This window comes from Euleptes europaea, chromosome 8 (genome assembly GCF_029931775.1).
Source record: "Euleptes europaea isolate rEulEur1 chromosome 8, rEulEur1.hap1, whole genome shotgun sequence".
Classification (NCBI taxonomy): Eukaryota; Metazoa; Chordata; class Lepidosauria; order Squamata; family Sphaerodactylidae; genus Euleptes; species Euleptes europaea.
Genome location: NC_079319.1, coordinates 35867381 through 35884434, shown reverse-complemented (window position 1 = coordinate 35884434; position 17054 = coordinate 35867381). Strand labels below are relative to the sequence as shown.

The following is a 17054-nucleotide window of genomic DNA, read 5'->3' as shown; positions in this document are numbered from 1 at the left end:
AGTACTGAAGGTTATGTTTTGCTCTGATTCAATTGATCAAGGTAGAGATATGATTAAGATTAAAGATTTTAAGAAATGTAATCTGATTAATACATGAAGTATCGTCCTGAATTAGAAATCAAATGCGAAGGTGACAGTAAAGTTATCAAAAAGATAGAGGAGAGAGAAATATATGAACTAATTAGTTACAAAGAATAGAGAAATATTGTTTATATTATATAATTATCTTAATGAACGACGGAAAGTACTGTACTATAAAAAAAATGTTACAAGCCTTCTTCAGTCCTCACACACACAACCTACCTGGGTTTGGGCTTGGGGGGCTCCTCTTTCTCCCCTGCGTTCCGCAGCAGCCCTACCAGGGAAAGCGTCCATTTAGGGCTCCCCAGAAGCCCAACGTGCCATTAAGCCACACACAAGCACCGCGGTGCGAACAGACCTGTCACAGCAAGCAGGCCGTGGAGCGCCTCTTCCCACGGCCACCGCCAGCCAGCCAGCGCCGGCCAGGCAGCCACAGCCCAAACCCACGCCTAGGAACCAGCCAGGGCCGGGCCAGGCACCTGCTCTTCCGGGAACCAGCCCAACCTGCCGCGACCCTTCTCGCACGCCCTTGCCGCCGCCAACAGGACCTTCCTCTGCCAGTCCAGGCTGGCAGGCAGGCAGGCTGGCTTCCCCTGGGGCTACGCCCCCCCGCGGATCCCCCACCTCCTCCTTCCTCCAGGGCCGAGTGGGGGGCGAAGGGCCGCCGGTCCCTCGCGGCCCGCCCCCGCCCGCCCGCCCGCGCCGAGAAGGACGCGAAAGGGAGCGCGAGGCGGCCGCCCCCCTCCAACCGTCACCAGCCCGCCAACCCCTCCTCAGACATCCACGTTCCGGCCGCAGCGCCGCTCTTCCCGCTCCCCTCGCCCTCCCGTGCCCACCTCAGCGCCGGGTCCACCTCAGGGCAAAAGGACACCCCCCCCCCGTGCCCAGCCCCGCCGCAGGCTGCTCACCTGCATAGACGCCATAATGGATCCACCCCCCCCCTCTCCTCCGCCTCCGCCCCCGCCCGGCCGTCCTCTGCGCCGCCGGCCGGGACCGAGAGAGACGCAGCGCGGCGGCGCCGGCACCCCTCCCCTCCTCTTCCCCCCTCCCGCCACAGCCTCCTCCGCGTCACGTGGGAGCCCCAGCCCTTCCCGAGGAGCGCGCGCGTGCGCACAGAGAGCGCTGCCGCGGAAGCTTCCAGGTAGAGAGCGTTCCGCAGGGGACTTCGGGGCGTTCCGTTCTCTGTTCGGGCGGCTTGTGCTGGAGCGTACGTTCCTTTGCTCCGGAGAGGAGCTGGGAAGGTTGCCCGCTGTTTTACGACGGTGTGGTCGGTCCCAATGGAAAAGTAAAAAATCGGGGAGGGAGAGGAGACGACAGGATCACACATGAACACACATTGAATCAGGCCCTTGGTCCATCAAAGTCAGTATTGTCTACTCAGACCGGCAGCGGCTCTCCAAGGTCTCAGGCAGAAGTCTTTCTCATCACCTTCTCGCCTAGTCCCTTTAACTCAGGGGTGGGGAACGTCAGGCCCGGGGGCCATATAAGGCCCACAAAATCATTTGGTCTGGCCCTTTGTGGGTCCTGGCAGATTTCTAGCTCAGAAGGATCTAAGATTGGTGATCCGCACCCTATCACGGACAGGAATAGGCTCTATTCAAAGCAGATGTGTGTTTGTTTTGCTGAGAAAAGGAACCCTCCCCACCCCTTGCTGAAGAGTCGTTAGCTATGGAGCTGCTAGGACCGCCCAAGAAACTGTGTTAACCCTTTCCCACCTTGGCCCTGGTCGGCTAATTTTTCAGTTGATAATTTTGTATGGCCCGAGAATGTTATAAATATCCAAATGGCCCTTGGCAGACAAAAGGTTCCCCACCCCTGCTTTAACTGGAGATGCCGGGAATTGAACCTGGGACCTTCTGCATGCCAAGCAGATGCTCTACCACTGAGCCACAGCCTCTCCCCTACATACTGCTGCATCCTACGTGTGATTACTCTCGGGTTTCACTTATTCAATAGAGGTGACTGTCACATATACTTAGAAGGGCAGCTGGACTTTTAAAAAAAGCCAGTTATGCCCCCCAATGGGGGACCCCACAGCGGATGACATCCATGTTCTCTCCTCCGTTTTATCTTCACAACAACCCTGTGAGGTAGATTAGGCCGAGTGTGACTGGCCCAAGGTCACTCAGCAAGCTTCCATGTCAGGAGTGGGGATTCGAACCCACACCTCCCAGATACTAGTTCTGACATAACAGCTTTTACTTCCGATGTGAAACGGTTTAGAATCGGAAGGCTGCAACCCCAAACATGCAGACTAGGGAGTCCCATTGAAATAATGGGATTTACTTACGACGTGGTTATGATTGTTCTGTATATCCGCCTCTAAAGTCAATATTTACCAACAGACTCACCACAGCCTCGGGACATTTTGTTATTTTATTTTTTAAGAACATTTCTATCGTGCTACTTCAGAAATCTTGCTAGAGACATATTACAAGTAAAACACGATAGTTTTCACGTTCCTGCTTTTATAATATTTTGATAACACTTTTCCAGCTCGGTGAGAAAACAAATTACACCTTGAGATCAAATTACACAATTTGGCAGAGGATTGCCAAATTATAGTTGGAGATTTATGGGCCACCCCATCTAAACCACTCAATATTATCTAAATAAGCGGTCAAAGGGATCCACTACTTAAAATGAGACACATTAGCTTAAAAGTTCCGGTGAAACCATTAGTAACCTGAACAACAGTTGCAGATGTATTTACCAAAAACTGCAATATTCTAGTATGCAAGATGCCTCTTTCCAACAGCACACAACTTTTTGAAAAGCAAAGCTTTGAAAGAGGGCTTTGGTTTGGACTGGTTTGTTGTTTCTTATTTTTGTTCATGGAATGTGGAATGATATAGTATAACCCGATCTCATCAGATCTTGGAAGCTAAGCTGGGTCAGAACTTGGAAGGGAGACCTCCAAGGAAAACTCTGCAGAGGGAGGCAAAACCACATCTGCTTAATCACTTGCCTTGAAGACCCCGTCTGGGGTCTCTATAAGTCGGCTGCAACTTGATGGCACTTTACACACACACATTTTTGTACTCATGAAGCTGCTTTATACTGAGTCTGACACTGGCCTACCAAAGTATTGCCTATTATGACTGGCAGCAGTTCTCCAGGGTCTCAGGTAAAGGTATTTCCCATCACCTGATACTTTAACTGGAAATGCCAGTGACTGATCCCAGTATGTCAAAATAAACTTAACGTAATAAGCATAAACTATTGATTGTAGTCACATTTTCCCATTATTTTTTCTCAAGGAAACAAAGTCAAGACTTTCACGTGTGCTGAATGCATTTCTTAGGGGTGTCAGCCATGTTAATCTGTTGCAGGCAAAATAACAAAGTGCCACAAGACTCGTTAGGTTTTCTTGTATTACGGTAAATTCTTATTTTAATACACGTTATACTTAATATAGCAGAATATTTTTAATTAAAAGAACCAAAACAAATCTAATATACCCTTTGCCCTGTCAGTCTTAGTTCAGGGATGGAAAGGCGTGTGTGGTCCTAACCATATTCTTAGTATGATCCTAGATTTACTGTACTAAGAGGTAACATACGAACATCAGAAAAGTCTGGAATATCCCTGTGATAGGCTGAATGATGAATGCATGCGATAAGGCAGCTACTCTTCCAGGCCCATGTCAACCTCTGGTTCCCACAATACAGTTCAGGAATCACTGTTCTAGCTAAAGTGCAGGAACATTTATCAAGTTGATTAGACTTAGCATCCTTTCTAGCACTTGATCTGTATCAGATATAAAGTATTTATCCATATGCTTTTTAATGTACGTATAAAGTACTTGGTAGCTTTGGTAATTAATAGGATGATTTTATCCCCACATCACCTCCACAGCATAGCTGTTTCACCTCTTACCTCTCCTACCAAAGTTATATATTCATTTTCCTCTGCTGGGCCAGTTGCATAGCAACGATGCTTTGCAGTTCCAAAAGGCCACATCTCACAGACACTGGCAGCACACCACACTGGAATTGTGTTCATTCTCACATCACCAGCACTTGCCAGCTTACAAGCTACTGAGAATAGTGGCTATTCTGAAAGGAGCTGAATTACTTTCACAATATATTACTTCCATATGAATGTTTTCTGTGCTGTCCTGACAGCTATGCTTGATTCAGGTGGCACCGAAGGCTATAGCTCACAAAATTGTCTTCATTTTCAGCTAAGCTTGTTACAGACTGGTTCCACAAGGCCAGCATCACAGGCATATACGGCTTCAGGAGGTAAATGGGTGGCGGAACGATCTGGAAGAGCTGGAGCTCTAATTCGTTTTGCCCTGCAGACCCTGCCCCCTGGGGAAATGGCATATTTGGATGTTACTTCTCATATCGCTGACAAAAGAATGCATATCCATTAAAACATGTAAAGCAAAGAAAAGCAAGCAGAGATCTTGCCAAAGAATTGCTAAATATGTGGAACTCAGAAATTTCAGATTTGACTGCTAGATTTCTGATTTACACATCTGGCAGTGCTATACAGAGCCACACTTTTTTCACTGGAGCCCAGCCATGATGGGCTACTGTGTAATCCGCCTTGAGTCCCCATGAGAAAGGCAGACTATAACATAAATAAATGTAATAATGCTTACTGGTATCATGTATACTCAAGTAAAAATAAAAGTTTAAATCATAAGACAGCAATTAACAGTGGCTGTAAGTATATAGTGTTTTCTGGTGCTTCAATCACGTGAATAAGTTCATCAATATACACCGTGATAAAAGTATGAAGAATTCTGTCACTGCTGAAGGATAAGGCAAAGTCATCCACGAATTGACATGTTTATTTTTCAGTTGGTGAGAAGACTGTTATTGGTGTAAGCAGCTAAACAAAATCCAAGCATGCCAAACCACTGCAGGTAATGGCCTCTTGCAGTGACTATTACAACAGTCCTTAACCAAACGTACACAACATGCTATATGAAAAAAATTACTAACTGAACTATGTGTATTAAATACTGAAAAAAGTTTACATTTTTATTATAATTTATTTATTTAACAATCTAAGAAGTTTGCAGCCATCAGCAGTTCCAGTGCAATTTCAGGTGCAATTGGAAATTCAGGGATTTCTGTGGAGCTGTTAGTGTAGCGAACCTTGTAGGTGAAATACATGCACACTTTGGATAGGACATGGGAGGGGATCTCTCTGAAATTTACTTCATTTGTTTCATTTTCAGCAAACTGTCCTAGAAAGAGAGAGGAAAAAAAGAGATTTTATATTTGTGTGTATAAAAATAAGACAATAAGCATAGTAATCCTGCTGCAAATAAAATTTAATAAGTCATAAGAGTTCACTGCTGTCTGAATATGGGTATTTTAAGAATGCTGTGTCACTTGAGTATCATAAGAAATGGCAGCATTTGATTGTCCTGCTATCCAATTTCCAGCTAATTAGCCCTCCTCCTGATGTCACTGTGTCAGTCACTAAATATGGACTCTACTGAGCCTTTTCTGCTGTTCCCTTTGCATTGCTGGGGACAGTAATGGGAGGCCTCCCTTGCACTTTACAGTTCGGCAGCCATCTTTGAAAGTTTGAGTGTGGGAGAAGTATTCCTGTCACCAGTGTTCTGCTAAAATTGTTCCTTTGCAATAACAAGAACAGGTGGACAAGGTAGGTTTTTCTCTCTGATATGATGAGTGGATATCGAGAGGTTTTCTCAAGGTATTTCATATGGTTCTAGGGTAAACTTGTTTACATGAATAAGTGTCTTCCTTTGGATTTTGGTGCATGACTTCAGAGCTTAGATTCTGAGATTTGTTTTCAAAAAGGATTATACTTACTAGCTTTATAATTAATTTAAAAGCAATATGCCAAAACATATTGATTTAGTACATCCAAAACTATATTCTAAAACATTCTTTTCAACTAAGTAGAATTTATTTCCAAAAAGGAGAATAAAGAATTGTCCCATAAGGGTTTCAAAAAGTTGGATCGAAACGTTCTGTAACACTAACGGTAAAGTCTTCTGGTGCCAGTAGTCTTATCAGAGGAAAGCTCTAGAGTCAGTATTTTGGACCATTTGGATACAATCCAATGATCTTTTCTAGGCTAACTATCACAAATTCAAATAATCTGCACACATTAGATGTTTTAATATAAGTATTATTGAATTAGAATCTTAAAGCCCTGGCAAGCCTGGGTTGGCTTAGGAAAGCAAGCTGGTCTCTTGTTTGCAAGAATCTGCCATTCTACTTTGTATCTTTTCTCTCTCTGAAATACTAAGAGTGATAACCATCAAATTGATTTTTTACTAATATTATGTACTGAAATGGAACTTGAAACTCTCAAAATGGAATAAAAACCCATTTTATCCAATTTTTTGCTTTCTTTTACAAATAATTCCTCTATATAAACTGTTAAGAACTCATACACTTTATAGCAATGCACTGTCAAACCTTCCTTGAGTTTCAAAAAAAAAATACTGATACAATAATTGGGGTAAGAGGCAGCTATTGTTCATCAACAGAACTCTAAAATCCCCTTTGGGTGCCCAGCACTAATTGTGCCATTATTAAAAAAGGACCCTGTCATTTTAGCTTGTGTTGATCAGTTAACCAGAACCTGAAGTAATTTCACTCTGATCTGCACTTCTGTGCTCTGTCTGGGATGTCATATTACAAGGAACCCTGCATTGGTTGACTTGGTGGGATAAGCATTCTTAAAATAATGATTTGAAAGGTATTTTAAAAAAAACTGGAAAAGATGCCTCTTCCAGATTTTAAAGCATAATGACAACACAGCATGCTTAGAATACCTGGATTCAACCACCAAGGAACACTTACTGTAGCACGTCGTATATTAACATATGACTGACAGCCTTCCCACAAGTGCAGACTGGCCACAAAAACCAATCAGAACCTCCCTTCTGCTCACCCCAATCCAGCTGACCTCAAGGCACAGTGTTTTTAAGATGCAAACCAAAAAGCAGTACCATTTCTCTTATTAACTGGTGACTACAGAATTAGTTTTTAAATCCCAGACATGGTTAATTATGGAGAAAGGAAGAATTTTAACATATAAGGAAAAAAGACTCAAATGATAACCAGAAAAGCAAGTATTCAGACCAAGGGCTTTTAAAATGGCAAAATGGATAAAGCCCCGATTTTCAAAATGTGTTTAGGATACTGTGGATTTATGCACTTCTAGCTGTTATCTTTGATAGCTAAGGAAGAACAATCCATAAAGTTGAATTTTCAACCAAAGACGCTGGGGAACCAGTTCAAGAGACTGTTCCCATGCTCATGTTACACTGCATAGGAAACGAAGGAATTTTAAACATACCATTTGTTGTACCTACCTGGCCCACTCAACATAGCTTTTATTGTTCCTGATGTGAGCGCATGTTCTCGTTTGACAATGAATTCATGGCCATCAGAGGATATCAACTTCACATACATAGCATCAGGGCCTTCACACCCGCCATATGTTTTCTCTTCTCCATCTACGAGACATTGTTACTTTAATTGTGTCTGTTTTGAGAACCCCAAATGCAGTTTCAGAGTATAACAGTGAATTAAGGAAAAGAAGAGCTGTACTATCAAATATTCAAACAGTAATAAACAGTTAGCCTATTCAAAACCCTTCCTATAGTACGGTATTTCATTTTGAATGGATGCTGTTCATTAATTTGAAAGTCTTGTTTCCAGACACCATAGTTTACTACTACACATACAAGCCTGGGGACTACTCAGGCTCAAATACTCCCTCCTCCCCAAGTATGCAGCAAGCTAATTAAGCAGTTCTGCTCTCAAAGCAAGTATAGTATTACAACCAAACCAGCAACATATAGTTTACACTTTCCCTTCAAACCAGGATTCCCAACTCCGATTTAATCCTAGTTTGGAATCCTAGTTTACAGGGAAAACCAAAACCACAGCTTCTCAATTTGGTCATAATGGTAAATAGTAGTTCACCAGAAAAGCAAAAGCATCTCTGATGGTTTCAGTCATTTTTGTTCCACAGGATTCACAGCATCATTGCTGGAGAAGTTGAATCAGCACTCTGTGAGCTGACATGCAGGGTGCCGCAGAACTCAGTCCTCTTTCAAAGTTACTTAATATTTAAGTCAGAAAAGATAACCTATAGCTTTGGGGTAAAGTGCAATCAGCATGTTGACGACACCCAGCTTTACATTTATTTAACTAACCCCCAAAAGCAGCTGATCTCTGCCCTAGGCCAGTGCCTGGATACCATAATTAACAGTGCATTCCAAAGGAGAGTTACTCCAGTCTAAGCCCATTGAAATGAACGGGCTTAGACTGGAGTAACTCTCCTTATGAAGTAGCTAGGATGGAAGAAACTGAAGCTCAACCCAGATAAGATACAGTGATACTGACTGGAAAGACTGAAAAGTTGGAAGGAATGGTACTGCCAACCCTAGGTAGGATAGGTTGGATCAACTGATCTATCCGTGGAAAGAATGAAGATGTTCATGTTTTCGTCCCCGCAGCAGCCGCTTCTGACCCACAGAAAGTTCATTCATGGGGTTTCAGAACCCATGTGGACAAATATCCATGCAAGTTGTGGGGCTGCAATGGAGACAGCGTGGAGGGCAAAACTGCCACCCTCTTCCACCAGTATAGCTTCAATGCTGGGCAAAGGGGAACACCATGAAAATCTGTAACTGTCAGTGTCTTCCACCAGCAGATCACAAGATCCAACCCAGAAGCTTTATTTTTGGCAAAGACTGTGAAGAGCCCAAGGGGATGTGAAAATCCAGCCTTATTGGTGGCCAAAAAGGTTGGTATATTGCTGAATATAATGCCAGTTACATCTAGTATGTAGGCTGGCCCTGACCTGGATGGCCCAGGCTAGCCTGATCTTCTCAGATCTTGGAAGCTAAGCAGGGTCAGCCCTGGGCTACTACTTGACTGCACTTTACACACACACCTGGGCTGATTAAATTTATTTAGATTAAATTGATCTGGCCATGCTGAATCATGCCACACTAACCTCAAACCTAGATTACTGCAATGTATTACATATGGGACTATCATTAAATATAACTTCAACTTGTACAATACATGGTGGTGCATTCATTTACTAGGGCCCATCATTTTCAACATATTACACTGGTCCTGAAAGAGTTACTAGTACTACATATGCTAGATTGGCACTGCTAATTTATTTCCATTTAAGGTGCTGGTTTTCACCTTATATTACATCTAACTGAAGGACTGCCTCCCACTATATGAATTGGTGTAGCATCCCCACCCAAGGTTAGTTCCTCCTTTCTAACACTGGCCATAGAGGTTAGGACAGTGGCAGCCCATTCCAGGTTTCTTTCAGTGGTGGCTCAAATTCTTTGGAATAGGATGCCACTGAAAGTATGAACTGTTCCCTTTCTCTGTGTGTAAGCAATTTAAAGCTATTCTTAGAACAGACTCTGGTTAGCCTTGTCTATTGGTTTTGGTGGAGTTGACACACCAGTTCATACAGGGAGAGGCAGTCCTTCAGATATAGCCTGAGACAGGTAAGGGTGGTTTGTTTGTTTGTTATTGGGTCTACAGTGCAGATATACATATAGAAGAAAAAGAAGAGTTGGTTTTTATATGCTGACTTTCTCTACCACTTAAGGGAGACTCAAACCGGCTTACAATTACCTTCCCTCCCCCTCCCCCCAACAGACACCCTGTGAGGTGGGTGGGGTGGGGCTGAGAGAGTGTGACTTGCCCAAGGTCACCAGCTGGCTTTGTGTGTAGGAGTGGGGAATCAAACCCGGTTCTCCAGATCAGAACCCACCGCTCCTAACCACTACACCATGCTGACTCCCAGCTAGTTCTACTGATGGGGTTTGAATAAGTGTAAATTCCCTTGAGTGTGGAGGAAGCAGTTTTGGATTTTTAAAAAACAAACTAGTAAATAAATATCCAATTAGTTGGCTCAATGCAAGTGGAAAAGGGAGCCCAAGTATCCACAAAGCAGCACACCATGATTTACTATTACATCCAAACCAAGGTAAAAAGAGTTTTCTCATTAGACTCTGGACAGTGCAATCCTATGCAGAATTATATAAAAATGAAACTGATATATTAACCCATACTAATAACTTCTTAGAACTAAATAGATTTCATTTATTCCCATTATAGATACAAATGTGTTTTATGCATTTTAAAACAGCTGTTGCTAAATTCCTAATGGGTTATTACTGTATCAGATGTAGAAGAATAACAGCACAGTCTTATGCAGACTTATTCCAATAGACACCAGTGGGTTTAGACTGGAGTAATTTTTCATAGGACTGTACTGTTAAACTCTTCAGAGCCTGAAGCTATTAAAAAACACCTAACCTTTAAATACACACACAATTTCAAAACTGTATACAATGTATATTAAAATAATTATCTTTATAGGAGTTTTAATCAATTTGCTGCTTTGCCTCATAATCCTGATTCTTTCAGATCAATTTATTGTAGACATTCTACTAATTTGTACCAAAGTGGGTTTCTACCAACTGACTCAAATGCATGATATGCAGAGCAGTTCCTTAAACACATGCCCCAAGATACTTATCAAGGCTAATTTTCAGAAAGCGCTTACCCATCTCTCCTTATCAAATGATTGTTTCTTTGCTTCTGCAGTTTTTGCAATAAGAACTGGAAACAAATGGAAAAGTACATACTTATTCAAGTTCATTAATAAAAGCAAACAAGGTTAGGTGGAAATCTAAGAAGGTCACTAACTTTCTATAGAGGATGCCAAGTTCTATTTGAATTTAACTGTGGTTATGTTTGTGGTGCCACGTTACTAGATTGAACGGAGATGCCATTCTTTTGAAAGCTCTTTAATCACCAGACCAGGTGTGAAGCCAAGGTTATTCAAGAATCCCTCCAGTGTAAGAGTATGCCCATCTATGTATTCGGTGGCCACCAAAACTATACACATAGCCAAGCCGTACCCTAAACTTAGCCTAAAACTGCTTACTCCCTTATAAGCCTACCCAACCACTACGGTCACCTTTGGAGCGCCCCCCCCCCACCTTCTAAGATTAGGTGGGTGGTTACCCAGAAGAGGGTCTTCTCAGTCATGGCACTCTGGAACTCTCTGCTTAGGCAGACTGATCTGTCCTCTTCTGGTGCTATCTTCAGCCAGAGTGTGAAGACTTTTTTTGTTCTGTTTGGCATTCCCTCAGCAATCTCTCCTTCCTGCCCAATGTTCTGTTTTTGTATGCATTTTAGCTTTGATTTTAATTGTATTAATGTTATTTTATCATGTATGTTTTAATTTGGTAGCCGCCTTGAGGGCCCTTATGATGGCAGAATGCATGGTATACATTTTGTAAAATAAATAAAAATAGTAGAGATATTTTCTATAAAGCATTTTTCTGCAAGCACAATATGTGCTCAGGTTCCGGCTTAAAAAAACATGCAGGGATTCTGGTTTAAGTAGAACATGCCTTAGTAACTTTGCGGATTAGTTTCAAATCATGAGGAAGGCTCACTGTTCAATCTTCCTTGGTGGGCACCCCACACTTTGAGAACCTGGACCTAGTATATGAGCAGAATTTCATATATTTTATAAGGTGCTAGTGGAGGATAATCTGAACTATGAACTCTGCAAATTTGTTTACACATCTTTGTTTACTTTGCCCAGTTCAAGAGTCTGTTACTAATTATGGGAAGCTATGCCAAGCTATGCCAGACAACGAAGCAGCACCTAATGGAAAAGCTGCCCAGCCTCCCCACTCCACCCCATAAACTTCCGTGATAAAATACACAAAGATGTACACATGAATCATTCCTCCATAGCAACATCTGAAAATGAGAATTTGCTCTTAGCTACATTTTCAAACAATTTCTTTAATATTTTAAAATTATCCACACTAAAAAAAAAGCTAAATTATCCACCTCACTCTAAGAAAATTTTAGATCTTGTTTCCAGCATCCTGCTTAGTCATGCCATTCATATGATTCCCTTCCCACTCCCTAAGAAGTGCCTGAGCTAACATGATGGCTGTTCAACATCCAAGTTTCCTCAACTTGAAAACATCTGCTAGGGCTGAAGGCTCAGCAAAATAACCAACCCTGCTTTAAAAAGAAAAAAAAGCAGTATCCTTCCTATTGTCTCAAAATAATCAACAAATATATCTAATTCTCAACATGGCAAATCTGTGGATACTTAAACCCAGAGATTGGAGCCAAGCCAGATCATTCTATAAACCTGAAAAACATCCCAGATTTGCAGAAAAATCTGATACACACACATGGTATAACCCCTTAAAAAATAAAAAAACATCACCAGCTTTGACAGTGTGGTACAGTGGCTAGAGTGTCAGACTAAGATCTATGAGACCCACATTCAAATCCCCACTCTACCATGAAAGCTTGCTGGATGACCTTGGGCCAGTCACTCACTCACTCTCTCTCTCAACCTAATTTATCTTACAAGGTTGTTGTAAGGATAAAATGGAGGAGAGGAAAATGGTGTCAGCTACTTTGGCTCCACATTGGGGAGAAAGGTGGGCTATACATGCACTGAATAATTATAACTGAAGTTTGGGGGCAGACAAAAGGTAGGTTGGTGAGTGGGAAGTGGAGAAGTAGGGAAAAGTGGGGGTGTCAGGAGAAGAAAAAGAGGAAATAGTGTGGGGAAGGGGATACAGGGGAAAATGAGGAAAAGGGCACTTTATAGATTCCCCACTTCATGACTGGGCCCAGTAACTGGCTCTGCACAACTGGATCATAGCTTTCCCAGGCAGAGGTTGCCAGGAGGAGGGAAAGCTGAAGACTGGAGAGGCAGGTAAATAGAGGTTGTGGCTATGAAAGAGAACACCACAGAAAAAATGGGATTTCAGGTAAGGGAGAGAAAAAATACTGGAGGGGAGAGCCCAACATGTACTTGCGGGGGCCCTGCTTGTAGCCTACTAATAACCAACAAATTACACAAATGCTCAGAAGGCATGGACAGAATAAGAGAAAGGATAGTAGCTAATTTAGTGCATAGTTAAATTGTGAAACTCCCTGCCTCGGGATATGGTGATGGCTGCCCACTTGGAAGGCTTTAAGAGGGGAGAAGACATGTTCATGGAGGATAGAGCTATCCATGGCTACTAGTAAAAAATGAATACTAGTCATGATGCATACCTGTTCTATCCAGTATCAGAGGAGAATGTCTATTAGGTGAGAAAGGATGCTGCTGCAGTTGTCTTGTTTGTGAGCTTCCTAGAAGCATCTGGTTGACCATTGTGTGAACAAACTGCTGAACTAGATGGACCTTGGTCTGATCCAGCATGTTTTTTCTTATGTATAAACAATGGGAGAAGTGTAAACTGATCACGTTTGTTGTAATATGAAGTTATAACAGATTTAGATGTCTAAGATTCACCGGTTTACTTTTTATGTTGTTTTAGGAGGTAGATGTAAAGTATAGCTCATCACAATCCTGTTAATTTCCCCTTTTTCTGCCTTACTTTTGTTAACAGACAAGGGTAGCAGGATATTGGTCTCTTGAATGTACAGCATTTGTATGCAAAGTATCATAGCAACACCCAACAAGGCTTTTCATGGTTACTCCAGATGTAAAGGAAAGAACCAGTGATTTCTGCTCTTTTCCCCATTGAGTATCTGCTATTGCATATTTTTACCTTTCACCTAGTGAATCCCAACCTTGAGGATCTGCAGGCCACCAACTTTGCTCTCAAACTATCAGAAAGCAAACTAGGCACCAGCAGTTTTGTAGGTTATCCAGAGGTAATGACAGTCAACAGCTCTGTTGAATTTAGCAGTGTATTAGTTCACCCAATCAGCTTGGGGGTGGGGGAGGAAGTTGAGTATAGCTAGGATATAGAACTGAAATTGATTCCTGGTAACTAGTTCCTTATTTGCAGTTTCTATTTTCTTGTTAAATTCAGGAGGTGGAAGTAAAGAGATGACATTCTGAATAACAACTGATCACAGGACAACCAGATCAAACAAGCCCATTTTATAAACCATTAAACTGAATAAAGCAAGTGGGATTTGACTACATTTGTAAGCCAAAATAGCTTTTGGAGTACTTCAGGTTGTATTCCTATGACACAAGACTGCCCCATGTGGCGCTTGGCACAGAAATTAATTTTGGTATAATAGCTGTTCAGGCATGGTGCTCCAATGTACACATTTGGTTTGACCAACCAGAACTGGAATGTGGCTTGATAACCAGAACTGGAATGTGGAACTAGCATTTGACCAGCTCCGCATCCCAACGCATGCAATTTATGGCTTTGTTTAGTGCATAACACTGCATATCATTCCCTTTCATTATTTAATATACAGAATGCCTGGGCAGAACTTTCTAATTTGAACATTGCCTTCAAATATCAGATCCAGGAATATCTCTAAGAAAAATGTACGCCTAGTATTTAAAGAATTTGGTTTGATCCATCTGCTGCTGACACACATACCACCTTCAGGATGCACTGACCAAGTATCACTCACTTTTACCCCCATTTTTTTTTTATTTGACAAAATAAACCCTAGATTGACAATATCTGACTAGGCAATTTACCAGTATCTCAACACTGTGAAATGGTAATCAAATTAAAGATTGGTTTGCTTCTGTGACAGTGGGAGTTATGATGAAATTAGACAAAGCTCCATCTGCCCATACGTTTTCAAAATACATCCACAAATAAAACCTCTCTTTCGGTGATCTCATTGTCCCCTTCTCTCTTCATTCCTGTATCCCAATAATTCCCTGCTCATTACCTTATTTTCTTTATTTCCACCAGCTACAGCTGTATAAGGTCTCATGCACCCACAAACAAGCCCCTCCGGTCTTCTACACTGCATTCCCATTTTTGCCAATTCCATATCAGCAAAATAATGGTCAAACCGTTAAGAATGAATGTGGAAACACTCTGCCTTATAACACAAATGCATTAAATAACTTTCAAACCCTCATCAAGTTATGTAGTATTTTAAAGTTTCCTACTGAATCTAAGATTGACTTCATGTACACTACAAAGTCAGTTCAATTGGCCCCAGTATAACTTCCAAGCATGCAGAGAATCACAGTATTTTATAAAAAGGTGAAGGGCTACCTGTATGCCACAGGTTGATGTCTAAGCTACAAAAAACCCTATCCTTCAGGCAATCTCTTTATCTAAAATTCAAAACTATTAGAAAAAGGTACCATGAAGTACATCACAGTATTTGGGAAGAGATATAAGCAAAGTGACTTGACAAATGACACCGAATAACAGAGGGAAGTAATGAGTTGCAGAATAGGGTGGGAAGGAGCAGTACATGATACAGCAACCATGCTGAAATTAAAGGAATCTTGTGTTACGTCCCTTTGAGTTCCGTGACAAAACATTAGAAATATAAGACGGAAATCATGCGAGAACGGTCGGTTACGCTTGGGATGGACCTGTAGGCCGGAGGAAATTCCACAGAGAATGCAACGGGGGGGAGGGGGGATACAGCCTGATTTTTTATACACATACATACATACACACACACACACACACGATAGCGGGGCGGGAACCGCCGTGTGTGCTTTTCAGAGAACAGTCCAATCTATTGCATAAGGCAGCGAAGGGATTTTCCTGGAAGGGAGGGAGCAGGGAGACTACCACTGGAAGCGCTCGGGCTTTCACGTCTGCGTTTTAGACAGGAGACACTCGGTCCCCGGCCCCCGTCATGCCTGTCTATGGCCAGGACACCGGAGGAATTATTTCCCTCCGCTCCGGGCCATCGACACTCGGGGGAACAGCTCCTCATAGCAGACGGAAGGCAGGAAGAGTTTACCGCCCTCTCCCGGGCTCACACTCACCTCCGCCCTGCCAGCGCCCGGAGATATTCACGGGGCAGCTTCGCAAACCCCCCCCCTGTTCGGTTCCTGCCGGGCCAACCGCCCCGCTCAAACCACTTCCGCTGGGTCATAAGCATGAGCTTCCGGTCTGCGAAGCGCAAGCGCAGAAAGAGGGGACTGTCGGCCAAGGAAGCGTGCTAGACCTTGACTGATGCGACGAAGAGCGACGGCTGTTTTGTTTGCTGACTGGATTTCCTCGTTATTTTCGACGTTACGAGAACCTCTCGCATGCCCAAAGAATACGAGCCATAGATAGCAAATTCCCAAGACAAATTGCAGCGTCATGGCAGAGTTAATATTTTTTAAACACACACACTATAGCCTGCAAGCTTTCGACTTTTCCGCTGAAAGATCTTTTCTCTCCAGTTCACTTTTTTTTCCCCCCTCAGCCTTCTAATGAAGATTTCTGGACATCTCGAAAACTTTCAGAGTGCGTGCGTTGTTGTGGGTGGTCTTAACAAAATGTTACCATACATAAAAACGGCTTTTGTTGACTGGATTTTCCTTAGCAGAGACGCAAGAGTTTCTTTTTCTTCTAGGGAGGAGATTTAGCCACGTTACAGGGGTGAATCATAGTTTCCGAGACCAGCCCTACGTAATCTCATGAGTTCCCTTAAAACCAATCTAAGGGAGAGTGGCTTTAGTAGCTCTTATTGCGCACGCTCAGTTTAAATACGCTCAGTTCCGCACGATGGTACTTCAAAACGAGATCTGTAAGAGGAAAAACTATTTTTTCCTCTTTTTTTCAATCGCTGGATGGCCCAGGTTAGCCTGATCTTGTCAGATCTCAGAAGCTAAGCAGGGTCAGCCCTGGTTAGTATTTGAATGGGAGACCACCAAGGAATACCAGGGTTGCTGTGCAGAGGAAGGCAATGGCAAACGACCTCTGTTAGTCTCTTGCCATGAAAACCCCAAAAGGGGTCGCCATAAGTCGGCTGCGACTTGAAGGCACTTTACACACACATGATTGGCGACCTTTGTATAGCGTCTCCCCTGTTAAGTATCCTCTTTCTGACCCGAAATACAAACCTCGTGGTGCATTTCCGGGTGTGCGAGGCATGCTGGGAAATGTAGTCCTGACGCAGCCGTACTCGGGTAAGCGTATAAGCTAGACGTTTCGTGCACAGCGGATTGGTTCGTTGTGAGAAGTTACAATTCGA

General features: G+C 42.8%; 2 protein-coding genes across 2 annotated transcripts in view; both read right to left on the bottom strand.

Moving 5' to 3' along the window:
- The window catches only part of UBE2W (ubiquitin conjugating enzyme E2 W), a 28213-nt gene extending 27196 nt beyond the window's left edge, over positions 1 to 1017 (bottom strand). Inside the window, exon 1 of the mRNA XM_056854371.1 lies at positions 990 to 1017. Within this exon, the coding sequence (XP_056710349.1) occupies positions 990 to 1004 (15 nt within the window). The 5' untranslated portion in view covers positions 1005 to 1017. The remainder of the gene's footprint in view (positions 1 to 989) is intronic.
- Positions 1018 to 4867: 3850 nt separating this feature from the next.
- ELOC (elongin C) lies at positions 4868 to 15947 on the bottom strand. The gene is made up of 4 exons (XM_056854310.1): positions 15856 to 15947; positions 10642 to 10697; positions 7400 to 7543; positions 4868 to 5287 (listed from the first exon to the last, which is right to left on the bottom strand). Exons 2-4 carry the CDS (start codon positions 10643 to 10645, stop codon positions 5097 to 5099), a joined length of 339 nt encoding a protein of 112 aa, XP_056710288.1. The 5' UTR covers positions 10646 to 10697; positions 15856 to 15947; the 3' UTR covers positions 4868 to 5096.
- Positions 15948 to 17054: the final 1107 nt, after the last annotated feature.